The following is a 12,508-nucleotide window of genomic DNA, read 5'->3' on the forward strand; positions in this document are numbered from 1 at the left end:
GAGAGTAGCAGTGATGATGAAGATGAAGTTGTGGTTTACAAAAGAAGACATCAGAACAAGGTCAACCCAATGGCGTCCCCAGAAATGGTAAGAGCTTTGTCAACATTAGAGCCCAAATGTTTTAATCATTAAACTAGAGGATATTCATTTAAATATCTATACATATTAATTAATATTGTGAGTTTATTTCTATTACAGCTAAGGATAAAACACAGATAACAAAAGATATCTGATTCAGACAGATACTTTCCAAGGTGCTTACAGTTGTCATGACAACCACCTTGGGAGCAGGGAGGGAGGATTTACCTCATTTGAGGTGTTAACAAAATATTTCTCAAAATAAAAAACAAAAAAACCATAAAACTTGCAATGTTGTATGTAAAATGTAACACATTTGCTCTGTTTCAGTCTAACATCAGCAGCGATGTGGGCTCCCCGATGGTGGTGAAAAGGAAACGCATCCGTGCTCTTAATACAGTAAGACTCTGTGTCGACAGTAATGTATTCCTTATGGCTCAGTCTGTTAACGCTGATATGATTTCAGTCTTGCGTCTTCTACAAGTGATCCTTATCTATTGTATTTATATGCAGCAGTAGCATTAAAGATATTTTGCTGATTAGCTTTTCTTGTTCCAGTCTGATGAAATGCAGGGAGAAGCTGTGTCTGATGATGATTTCCAGAATGACTCAACATTCACATGCAGAACTACAGCGCCGGCAGCTGAGAGGCGGTGTGTTCAGCAGGCCAAACAGAAGGTCGGCAAACCAGCAGATGGCTTTGGACACTGCTGTGATGAGAATCTTAATATCATTTACTCTATATCCCTTATTTCCACATTACTACATGAAATGACGTGGAAGAGGCCTAATTGAGCTTAATTTATTCAACAAGTAAGATACCTGTTTTTATTTTCATGGCTACAGTTACAGCTTACTGCACTGTGTGTTGTTATAGTGTACAAGAGTATTTGTATAAGCCCTGTTTCCTTATACATTTTAAAACACCTCTGCAATAATTGATTTTTAAGCCAATTAAGAAATGTAATCATAGGTTTTACACAACAGTGACATATCAAATCCACTGGAGTCAGTCTTGTTTAGCATTGTCTTTTGGTCTCCTGAGACACAAAATCTGCCTCTCTATGCTAAAACCAGCAATTGTCGTACTCATCTGACTGGACAGACTGGTTTATCTGGTCAAAACTGATGCAATGACTGAGCATGAGTATTGAGAGTTGCTCTATTTTAACAAGGATACTTGATGCATAAGAATAAAAAGTAATTGCTTTAAGTTCTCTCTCCTCAAAATAGCATCCCAACACAAGTTACGTTTCTCTTGAAATGCCCAAACAACCACTGTTGTTTTATTAAAAAGGTGAAGTCATTATCTGGGTTTTATCGACTTGTCAGCCTTGACATTTTCCGTGGTTCTGTGCCAGAACTTCGTATGCCACAAAGGGCGTCAGTTCCTGGACGAAGAGGCAGAGCTGTCGGAAGATGAGGAAGGAGCAGACATGTCATCTGACGAAGAGGACGGAGAAGACCAAAATCGGTCTCTTGATGGCTTTGTGGTCGACAACACGCACCTCTCACAGGGACTGAATGGTAGCTTGCTTGATGCTTGGTGGACTTTCCAAATGTGTTTGTCTCCCTCTGAGATTTTCAGTGGCACGGCAGGCCGAGTGAGTCATGCTGTGACATTTACTCTTTGGTTTCCTGTCTGTTCTCCTCTATATCAGAATCAGAGATGCAGGGAGTTTACCTGAAATCTGTGAGGAGCCCTGCTGTCCAGGGCAAATTCAAAATGTCATACAGAAACCATCATAACATGGATATTTTTTCCCAGGTATATCATACTTTTTATTTAATTCTCACACAAAACCCACACAAAGTGATTTTATTATTGGTTCAATTAAATGTTCTTAATCTTAATTACAACTAGGTGCCCGAGATGGATGAGACATATGCAGAGGACAGCTTTGTGGTTGGCAGTGATGTAGAGGAGGTGGACAGCAATGACGAAGAAGCAGAAGATGTTGAACTAATGCCTGAGGCTTCATATGTTGATGGGAGAAAGCAGTATGCCACCAGACGTCGTGTCTTCCTGCACAAAGCCAGAGCAAAGGCTGGCACAAAGACCAGAGCCGAGTCGCCACCTGTGCAGAGAGCAGCAGTGAAAGCCAAACGTACCCGGGTCATACACATTGATGATTCTAGCGAGGACGAGATGGAGGAAGCTAGTAAAGAAAAGAGTCTCATCCCAGGAGGGGGTGTTGTCCCCTTGCAGCCCAGCATGGCACAACCACAGCCCAGCAGACCCAAGTCCTCAGCTTGTGCAACCATAGCATCTAAGGTGTCATTGCTGAGTAAAGCACAAAGCGGCTCATTGAGTGAAGAGCAGTTAAATGAGAGGTAAAGAAATTCCCACGTGGTTGCACGTAGGTGTAAAAACATGTGCCACTACCTGAGCGTTTTGTCTTTCTCTTACAGGTGTCGCCAGAGGTTAGAAAATGAACATTTTCTCTCTGACGAACTGGACTTCGTGGAGGCAGAGTCATCTGTTTCTGCAAAGAAACAATCCCAGGTACAGCCCAACAAGATGCTCATACACGTCTGTCTTTAGGATTATAAAGTGTGTGTAAAACAAGATGGAGTTTATTAGCGCTCACCACACTGACTCATATCTTAACTTTCAGTATTTTGAGGTTTTTTTCTTTTCTTTTTCTCCAGGCATTTTCTGCCACTTCCTCAGTGCCTCAGAAGTCCGCCGCTCAGGATTCATCCATAAACGTCTCGCCACTCGGGTCTGTTTGCATTCTAGTGGACAGCCGCTGCATCACTAGTGGAGTGGAGCTGATGAGCTGTCTGCGACAGCGACATGCAGCTACCGTTCACGTCTGCTCGCTGGACAGCAGCTACTTCATCGTCAGCAACCGCATGGCAGTGGAAAGGCAGAGCCAATCAGACTTAGCTGCGATGCAGAACAGGAAGCGACTGGCAGACAGAGTGAACAGCTTACAGGAGTTGTTTGAGTGTGTGTGTCTGATTGTGGAAAAAGACAGAAGCAAGACAGGTAGGTTCATATAACATGCTGCCAATTTTGAAGGATGATGATAGCAATCATTGCGCAGTACAGTACAGTACTCAGAATAATATTTTGAGGTTGGGGCTGGGCAATATATCGAGATTTTCAAATATATCGAGACTTATGAGACGCAATATAGAAGGAGGGAATATCGTTTATATCGAGATAGCTTGTTTTGAGTTAAAAGCACCTTTTCTTTTGCATTTTGCACAGCTGTATTTTTATTATGGCCATTGAAAAGTATTTTTAATTTATTTTGTTCTAGGAGTGTTTAATTTAAATTTAAAGGTACTTTATTTTTCAGTCAGCTGTTTTAATGCACATGTGCTTCTGATCCTTAATAAAAGTGTTTTTAGTACTGAAGGCTGTAAATTAGAACTGTCTCTTTGGTTATTTGACAAAAAATATATATATATATCGAGATATATATCGTATATCGTGATTCAGGTAAAAAATATCGAGATATATGATTTGGTTCATAATGCCCAGCCCTAGTTTGAATACATACATTTGATCTGCACCTGTCATTGTTCTAGGTGAAACTTCACGGCCATTTCAGCGCACACGTTACTACAACAGCACCTTGGTAGCACTGGTCCATTCGGGTGTTCGTTTGCTGTGGAGCAACAGTGCTGAGGAGAGTGCTGGCTTACTAGCGGACCTCGCTAAGCTGGAGCACTGTAAGGGTCAGGGCATCACGGTGCCGCTGGAGGTTAAAGGGCAGCACAGGCAGCAGGGCCTGCAGTTGTACTTAAGCCTGCCTTCAGTCAACTATGTCCATGCTCTCAACCTGAGCCACAACTTCAGGTCAATCGCTCAGCTAATAAACAGGTAAAGGGAGTGTGGTGTGGTGTGTGGCTTATTGTATGAAGATAATCTTTTCTGCCTTCTCACCTGAATGTTTTGTTTCTGCAGCCCGATTGAAGCCATTCAGAAAGGAGGCTGCATGAGTCGATCTAGAGCTGAGGAAATCTACCGCTTCCTGCGCTACTCCTGTGATTCGTTCCTCATAAACACATCAAAAGCAGGGAAAACCAGCTAGCACTCTGACGGAGAGGCACTGTAAGAAACCCACAAACTAAAAATATATCACTTCTATATATCCCTTTTTTGCCTCTATATTCACCTCAAATAGAGTATACTAATTATTCTTTTTTGCTTCTCCATTTCCAGCTCCACCAGGAATAAGTTGCTACGTGACTGCACTTTTGATATTGCACCTCAGTGAGAGCAAAGCCTCAGGATTTTAGTTCATTCTTTTTGCACAATAAGGCAAAGAAGTATACCTCTCAACAATATGCTATATAAAAAAGTTTTTACGTATGCTTGGTTGAGTTGTGTCTCACCCAATTCAAACACTGATAGCAATGCTTTGAGGTGTTACTAAGCAACACTAAATCATAAGAACTCAATCAAGCCCTTAATTTATTGGTAAAATAATGTATTAACCTTTTTTTCCTCTATGTACAGCTGCATCTGAATCATCTGTCCAATTTCCTTAAAATATTTTGTGCATAATGCCCCAACTGTTGTTTATCTTGACCTGTGTCAAAACTGTAATAGCTACATAAAACCACTAGAGGTCAGCCTTGTCTATATTTTTTTTGTTGGAAGGGTCATTTGAAGGCATGCCCTTTTATTATGTGTAACTGATGTGACAATTCACTTTGTTTCCATTCAAAAGCACAATATTTATTAATACCTGTACAAAAGAACTGTCTTCAAAAAACAAAAGTGGTATTTATTTAAACAGTCTCCTGTAGATCTACATGGGGATGTTCTACTTTGGTACAAAGTATCATACACAAGCACAGAAAACAAAAGCAGCCCTTTCTTTTCCTTTACAAGGATATCAATCATCTATCATCCAACCGTCAAGACAAACCCAGACAATTTAGAAAAGAAATACTGGGTTGGAGTTTTAATGTAAAGCCTAGAGATTCATTATTATGAAAGATGTTGATAAAACAAACAAAAAGAAAAACAAAAAGAAAAAAAAAAGGACAATCGCAGCATGTACATCATATTTTTGGACAACCTCGTGCAGTTTCAATGCTGCAGTCGCAGGCCACCTTTACTTGCAGGAGTAGCTAAGAAGTTGTCGTAGTGGCTTCAGCACTGGAGATATTTGTTTTACTAATGTGTTACAGAAAGTTGTTAGAAATGCCCCGTTTTTTGTACATTTCCTATCACTTAACCACAATTCATGCTTTTGACTTTGGTAGATTTAGAATCTTAAAGAAAAAAAAATGCATTGGGTGAAAAACACAGTTTTGTTTGAGTTTAATTAAAAAAATAAACAAAAGCTGCAAAATGGTTGCAAATTCTGCAGCTCCATAAAAATAAGTGTAACTATTACTTTCTAGGTGGCAAAAATGAGTGCACAGGACTGGTCTGATGGTGCCCCCTTGTGGAGGTTGTGCACCACATCTGATGACAAGAAAAATGTTTAGAACAATTTACACATTAAGGTGCTTCATTTTGACACTACAACGGCCAAAAGATGACACAGCAGCAAATAAGACTTTAGATCAAGTCAAATTACTGTACATTTTAAAGATTTTGTATTTGATTTTATACAAATTATATTTAATACTGCAACACATGAAGTTGTAACAGTTTCACTATCTACATTTTATATAAAAAAGGCTACCATGTAACCTCACACTTGATTAAAACTTTAGAGAGCAGCCATAACTTGGATCCTTTTTTCTACCTTTTCATAGAAAAGTTGAAGCATATACACAGGTAAAACTTCAGAAATTATTATTTTAAAGGCTTGACTTGCATTTCTTTATGTTTAAAAATAAGCAATATCAAAATATTTTGAAATGCTGTCTTTAAATATTGGAGAAAAAGGCTGGTCTACAATCAAAGTTGTATAAATTACAATTTAAAGCTTTAATTTAATTGACTGTAGAAGGGAACAGACTAGGTGCACTGATTGTAACTCACATGCATTTCTAACTTTGTACTTTCAGTAAATCAATAACTATGAATGAAAGCAAAGGGAGGCATATACTGGACACTCAACACAAATGACTTTGTTATGACCTGAACACAGCACCAGAACAGTGTTTAACTCTACATTTTAGGGACAACTGTAACTTTTAAAGTAACACTTTTAACCATTCAACTTTTCCGAATTACTCCAAACTTAATATATGTACAAAAACATGCATGGCCAAGAAAAAAAAAAACATATTTACATGTGAAGCTTTTATCTTAAAATATATATTCATGTGTGGCTGCTTAGCTGAGGCTCAATGGGCAGATTCTTCCCTGCAATCAGTTCTTTGTCATTATGGATGTAAGTTAACAGATCATAGACCTGCATGAAATATCTTTTCTATACCATGTAGGTTTAGGCTTACATGCTGTTTGGCTGCGGCTGTTGCTGCAAAGGCTGCAGCTGGACGGACTGTGGCTCAGAGTCCTGAATACTACACTCTTCTCCCTCTCGCATGTACATTAAAAACAAAGTCACGGTAGCAAAAGTAGTGGCATTTACTGGAAATGCACGGAGCAAAGTGGACGTGAGTCCACGGGTGAAAACTCTCCAACCTTCCTTTTGTAAACTCTGTCTGACACAGTCCATAATGCCGTTATACTTGTTGACGCCACCAACTCCGTCTGCCTGCAGACGGGACTTGATCACATCCACGGGGTAGGTGGAGAGCCAGGACGCGATGCCAGACATTCCACCAGCAAACAACAGCTTTGGGATCATGTACGGGTCTTCTGGCTCGCAGCCCAAAGAACGTGTCAGTACGTCGTATGCAAGGAAATACACACCAAATCCAGGCGTCTCCCGTACCAGGGTGGTCACCATGCCACGGTTGATCCCTCTGAATCCCTCCTTCTTGTAGATTCTCACCAGACAATCCAGTGAGTTCTTGTACATCTTCCTTTTAGACTTCTTCTCTCCAGTCCCTTGCATCTGCATGCGCGTTTTGGCCAGCTCCATTGGGCAGCAAATCACACACTGAATGGTTCCGGCAGAGGCTCCAGCCAAAAACTGATTCAGAGGTGTGTCGCGGCCAAGTAGTCGCATGGCATTGCCTTGGACACCAAAAACTATGGCATTGATGAACGTCAGTCCCATCATTGGAGAGCCGATACCTTTGTACAGACCAAACATCTACAGACAAGGAGACATTTCTGGAATAAATAATCAGTTAAGTTAACCAATACTGAGAAGCAGCACATTAGAAAGGGTAAAGTTCTTCATTTGGTTACCTGTAGGCTTCACATTCTGCCAGATAATTAACTTGTGCCAAATAACACTACACAACAAATGAATGACTACATGGATGTGTGTGAACACTGTAAGGCTACTTTCTCATAAAGTCAGACACTAAAGATAGGGAAAACAAAACAAAAACAAGCATTTCTGAAATCTTAAACCCTCCAGGCTGCCACAGGAATGTGGAAAAAAAAACAAAAATAAAAAAAAAAATCAAGTAATCTTACTGCAACTGTTAAAACAAGTTCACATAATTGGATTAATCTGAGTACTGATGATTATCAGTTGGCATTTCTCACTTTAAATCAACTGTATAGTTGAATTTAACTTAACTTTAACACAGCAAATTAACCAGACAAACCACTTAACATTTGAATACTACGATGGAGGGCACAAAATCCAAATGAACCACGTGGAACAGCCATGATTCCAAGTATACTCCACTTAGCTAAGGTGGCACGATGTCCAAAGCTTTATTTAGAAACCCAGGAATGAGATCCTCACTGACCCTGGCTAACAGACACAGTCCCTCTCACCATCACACCACGTTAGGAACATGCTGGCTGATGCCTGTACTCAATGATCGGACTGCAACTGGGCACTTCAATCAATGCAGAGGATGCACATGCACATGGTGGAAGGTAAACAGATAACAGGAATGAGCGTTATTAAAGCAGCCAATTCCATTCAACAAGCAAACTGGAAAGCTTACCGACTCCTGCCGTATGATTGACTGGAAACAGTGAAACGTCCCGCGGTACAAAGGTTTGTCCACATTTTGAACTTGAAGTCGCACCTGTGGACAACAGCAAGAATGTTGGTCACGTGAAGGACAAAAAGGACAAAAAGGATCACACTGACTACAAACCAACACTGTAATACAGTTTACAGGGAAATAAGCAGACATTTTCTCTTTTTTTAAGTATTTAATGACTTTTTCAGGGTAAAAAGGAAAGAAAAAAAACTTGCAATATTCAATATGTGGCAGAAAAAAAAAAAAAAAAAAAAAAAAAAAAAAGATTAGCCGAGCATGAGGTTGAGTAAAAAAAACAAAATGCCTTCTGTTCTTTATATTTCTACATCTCAAGACAGGACATTGGGTGACAGAAAAAAAAAGAGACCTTGATCATTACTTACTAGGTCACATTTCCGTGGAGAGGCTGTTTATTTCTCTCTCCCATCTACAACACAGTGACACTGTTGCTGTTAAAGACAGCCGCCCCCAGCCCCAAGCAGACAGCGGCTCAGGGAAAAATGACATTAAAAGCAAGGTGTAAAAGAACTACAACCAAACCAATCACCATCTGTGCGTGCCTCTACAGTGGATGCTACAAATGATACAGTCATATGTTTAACTTAAAACTTAAAACTCTCCATTTACATTTTTTTTTTTAAAAACTCCTGATTGGATGATATATAACAGCAAATTGTAAGAAACGTTTAGTTTGTTTTATAAGTTACTGGCTTCCAGCAAAAGCTTTGAATATTTAGATTCATTTACAGAAATCCTGCTATGTTTCCTATGAATTTAGAGCAGAAAGTATTTGGTTAAATGTTTGCTTCAACTCTGCCTGCATATGCTAGTTTGTGACTTTGAGCTGCATAAAACTGATGACTAGACGAAAGCATGGAATGATTAGACAGTGATATTCTGCCAACGTCCCCATTTGCACAAACAGAAAACACAACTTAAATAACATGCTATGCCACCAACAGTGTTAAATATAATCATTTTAATGCTCCTAAAGCCATCAAATATTCCACTGCTCTTGGTGCCATTTCATTTCTCATCAGATGTGTATCCTCAAGATTATCTGGATTCAAATTCAAGCTTTCAACACAGTTGTCTGACTTTCAACATTTTAACTCCAAAACCTGCCATCATGCCCCTAACAAGATTAAATGGCAAAGAGGATGGAGCATACACCCACCTTAACAGTGTCAAATGGATGTCCAACCAAAACACCAGCAGCACCTAGAGAGAGAAAACAAAACACAAAAAAAGGTTTTACTGTAGAAATGCCAACACCTGCCAGACATTTAGTCAATTCACAGTTCTCACATATTACCTTGAATAAATCTATCATTGTCATACAAAAGCAAACAACAGATCTATGAAGCATGCAAGGATACAGTACAGCTCATTAATAACTCATCCACCACCCCGTCACTGTGACTTATGATCATATTGCACACTTTGCAAAAGCAAACACCCACCCATTGTGAGATTGAGCAAAACCATCAGCTGGTCACTGCACTGTACCTAGTGACGACAGCTTAAAAGTGCTCTGACCTTGACTCGTGTCAATGACTCGAAAACTAGTTTTCCAGCATTACTTCTGACTTTTAAGCCAAATATAAATTTAGTTATTACAGATTTTTGCATCATATCAAATGCACCAAGGCTCTAAGTTGCAACGTGACAATTAGTTTGGATTAATATTCATTTGTCTGATAGAAGTTACAATTTTAAGTTTGTGGGAAAAGTCAAGCTGTGCCTCCACATACGTCAGCAACCTATGCAAACACGCCTTTTTTGGTGTCAGCGGATTAGTCTTTCTAGGGAGACATATTGGTGAAACTGGCTAAAACACCAGTCAATATCAAAGATGAATAAAATAACACTGTAAGATAAGCACAAATTAGGCTCTGATTCAATGTGCAGTTATTAATGCTGTGGGGATGAGTTAGAAGTACATTTATTTATGATCAAACCCATCATTTAAAGTAAACACACAATAAATAAATAAAAATAAAACCTTATCTGAACGTAATCTGTCTGGATTTTTTATAGTTTAAGATTACACAGAATTAAAAAGTACTGAACAGCTGAAAAAGTTCCCGAGGTTTTGAAGTGAAGCGCTGTTAAAAGCATGTAAACTGGATGTATTTAAATAATAAAAGGTGTGAACTGTGTTCCTCTTGAAAGCAGCATTTTTCTTCAGGGCACCTCCCCGCTGCGGAATGATGACTGATACTGATCACAAGGCAGAAAGAGGATCAACCAGACAGATGCTCAAAATGTAACCCCAAATTTTTTTTCATATTATACTTTTCTGAATTGGGAGGACATTAGTTTGTTTAGAGAAAGTAGATATTTAATCAATTGATAATACAAAACGGGGAAACACCACTTCCTTTATTGCATCCGTGACTCGACATACAGCAACTTCAGAAAATAAAAAGTGTTCACTAAAGGTTTCACTTTTACATTTCTCAGACAGTACGTCCGAATACATGTTTTATAAAATCATTTGTGTTTTTTTTCAGTCAGTATCATAGCAGCACAGCTACTGGGTTGCCCATGTGTCCCAGAACGATGGAAAAAACCCGAGAAATAGCTAATGCTAGCGGTTGATGCTAACCGCCAACTTGTTGCCAGCTCACATCACTTACCTCCTACACATCCAGCAGCGAAGTCCAACGCCATTCCCTCAAAAACCTCACAGTTAGACGGTGTCGACTTAACTTAATTAAGATGAACTTGAATTAACAGGGCGAACTACAGGGAGTGTTGTTTCGGAATCTGGTTATATACACCTGGCTTGATGTTCAGCCAGGCTAGTTAAGATTACACTCCTTGCTGATGCTGCGTAAATGGAAGATAAAGAGTCGCCCCGGCTAATGGAAGTCACTCTGACTCGGAAACTGAGTACCGACTTACTTTATGTCCTACTTCTGACTACTAGAGCTGCTCTTCCTGCCTGCCAAACCTTTCTATTTCTGTGCCGCAGAAGTCGGAGGGTAGTAGCATATAAGAAGAAGTATGTTTGTCCTTTTTAAGGCAGCCCAATCGGATTACTTGTAAGCAGACAACTCCCCTAGTGGGTTCTGCACGCCCCTCACACCCATTGGCTGCTGCAGGTTAAAAGAGGGTTATAATAGTCGCGACTGATCCCTTACCGTCAAAATCAACAGTGTAATCACGTGGGTTCTCCTCAGCTTGTATGAGTGTAAACCTGGGACACATACACTAGGTGACCGAAACACAATGGGCAATATATTGAGTCTCCACAGCATCAAAAACCACTAGACCATGCAGTCCACTAAAGACAAGCCTATTTATTCAGCTTGGCTGTGAACATCGTAGAATCTTCTATAAATGCATCATCAGAGTAGTCCAAGGTAAAGAAAAAGGGAGCCAAAACACACAAATGGCAGGCCAAATTAAACTGTTTTGGCCTCTTTAAGAGATGCTTGGGGCCTTTAATTTGGCAATGTGCTAAATTCTGGGTTTGAAAAGTTGAGATTTGAGATAAAGTACATAAAATCGCTTGAATCTTTAAAAGGAATACAGCCTGATTTTTTCTTTCTTTTTTTTTCTCTCTCCAGTAAACAACTCCGCAAGCTTTACTGTCCCTCTGAGTCTGCACGTGGCTGTATTGTGATTTACATTGTGGATCTGTCTGCACTTTACTGAAGGACACTCAAGGAGATGATAAACTGCCACCCTCAAAGATTTTGCTCATATAATTTATATTTGAAATACAAAATTTAAAAATGTGATAATAATACAGCTCCAGAGGGACTGTATTAAAGGATGCAAAGCTAAAGAGTGGTGATAGATTTAGAAACATTGCTATGTTTGCCTATAGATACTAGATCACACTTTTACAGTCATTTCACTGATTTATTTACAGAAGAGTCCATGAAACGTGAAATACCAGATATGACGGAAAAAGACAAATTTGAAATATTTTTTGTTGTGAGATTTTTTTTAAAACATTTTGATATGAATGCAAATGAGCTGCAGGACATTTTAGTTCACAAATATATAGGTGTCTTGTTCCACTGTGCAGCTTTGGTGTGCAAATGCAGTCTACATGAAAGAGTCTTTATATACAAACTGGAGATGCAAATGCTAACGAGGGAAGAAAAACTGGAAGGAGCCTTGCATCTACATCCAAAGTAAACATCAAAATCCTGTCAGTTGAGTTTTAGGAAGTCCCATTTCTCTGAACTGGCTAGAAAAGTGTCAGGATGTGAGTCACTCTAAAGAGAATTTGCTGATATTGTCATATATTATTCAGAGGAATTTGGCATTGTGTAAACATGTACAGTTAAGGGAGTGTCACATTACTTATGATAGCATTAGACCTGTTCTTCTACTACTGGAAACACAGCTTATTTTTGGGTCTATGTATACTATATATAAGCATGTCTTCTCTTAGGTGTGA

At 39.3% G+C, this 12,508-nt stretch overlaps 2 protein-coding genes across 5 annotated transcripts in view; one reads left to right on the forward strand and one right to left on the reverse strand.

The window, feature by feature from the left end:
- Nucleotides 1-5,057, forward strand: part of fancm (FA complementation group M) — a 37,345-nt gene extending 32,288 nt beyond the window's left edge. The window contains exons 15-25 of one of the 2 annotated variants that reach the window (XM_041972260.1): nt 2-87; nt 409-477; nt 637-756; nt 1,440-1,605; nt 1,740-1,846; nt 1,943-2,412; nt 2,491-2,584; nt 2,731-3,073; nt 3,622-3,916; nt 4,001-4,147; nt 4,259-5,057. In XM_041972260.1, the coding sequence (XP_041828194.1) occupies nt 2-87; nt 409-477; nt 637-756; nt 1,440-1,605; nt 1,740-1,846; nt 1,943-2,412; nt 2,491-2,584; nt 2,731-3,073; nt 3,622-3,916; nt 4,001-4,127 (1,877 nt within the window). In that variant the 3' untranslated portion in view covers nt 4,128-4,147; nt 4,259-5,057. The remainder of the gene's footprint in view (nt 1; nt 88-408; nt 478-636; nt 757-1,439; nt 1,606-1,739; nt 1,847-1,942; nt 2,413-2,490; nt 2,585-2,730; nt 3,074-3,621; nt 3,917-4,000; nt 4,148-4,258) is intronic. The other variant, XM_041972259.1, reaches the window with a different exon arrangement.
- LOC121631387 (mitochondrial basic amino acids transporter) lies at nt 4,806-11,094 on the reverse strand. Of its 3 annotated transcripts, none has more exons than XM_041972262.1 (4): nt 10,728-11,092; nt 9,263-9,306; nt 8,044-8,127; nt 4,806-7,226 (listed from the first exon to the last, which is right to left on the reverse strand). In XM_041972262.1, the coding sequence occupies exons 1-4, from the start codon at nt 10,759-10,761 to the stop codon at nt 6,456-6,458; spliced, it is 933 nt and encodes a 310-aa protein (XP_041828196.1). In that variant the 5' UTR covers nt 10,762-11,092; the 3' UTR covers nt 4,806-6,455. The 3 variants fall into 3 exon arrangements, with proteins under 3 accessions (XP_041828196.1, XP_041828197.1, XP_041828195.1); XM_041972263.1 differs by having other exon boundaries at nt 8,469-9,306; nt 10,728-11,089; XM_041972261.1 differs by having other exon boundaries at nt 8,044-9,306; nt 10,728-11,094.
- Between the last annotated feature and the right edge of the window lie 1,414 nt (nt 11,095-12,508).

The sequence above is a fragment of the Melanotaenia boesemani genome, chromosome 20, assembly GCF_017639745.1.
Source record: "Melanotaenia boesemani isolate fMelBoe1 chromosome 20, fMelBoe1.pri, whole genome shotgun sequence".
Classification (NCBI taxonomy): domain Eukaryota; kingdom Metazoa; phylum Chordata; class Actinopteri; order Atheriniformes; family Melanotaeniidae; genus Melanotaenia; species Melanotaenia boesemani.

What these genes read in the sequence shown, in the direction of transcription:
- LOC121631387 (XM_041972261.1), bottom strand. Translation starts at nt 8,238, where the DNA reads ATGTCTGCTTATTTCCCTGTAAACTGTATTACAGTGTTGGTTTGTAGT. An exon ending in CAATCATACGGCAGGAGTCG is followed by an intron (nt 7,227 to 8,043) that starts GTAAGCTTTCCA and finishes CCTTGTCTGTAG; the next exon opens with ATGTTTGGTCTGTACAAAGG.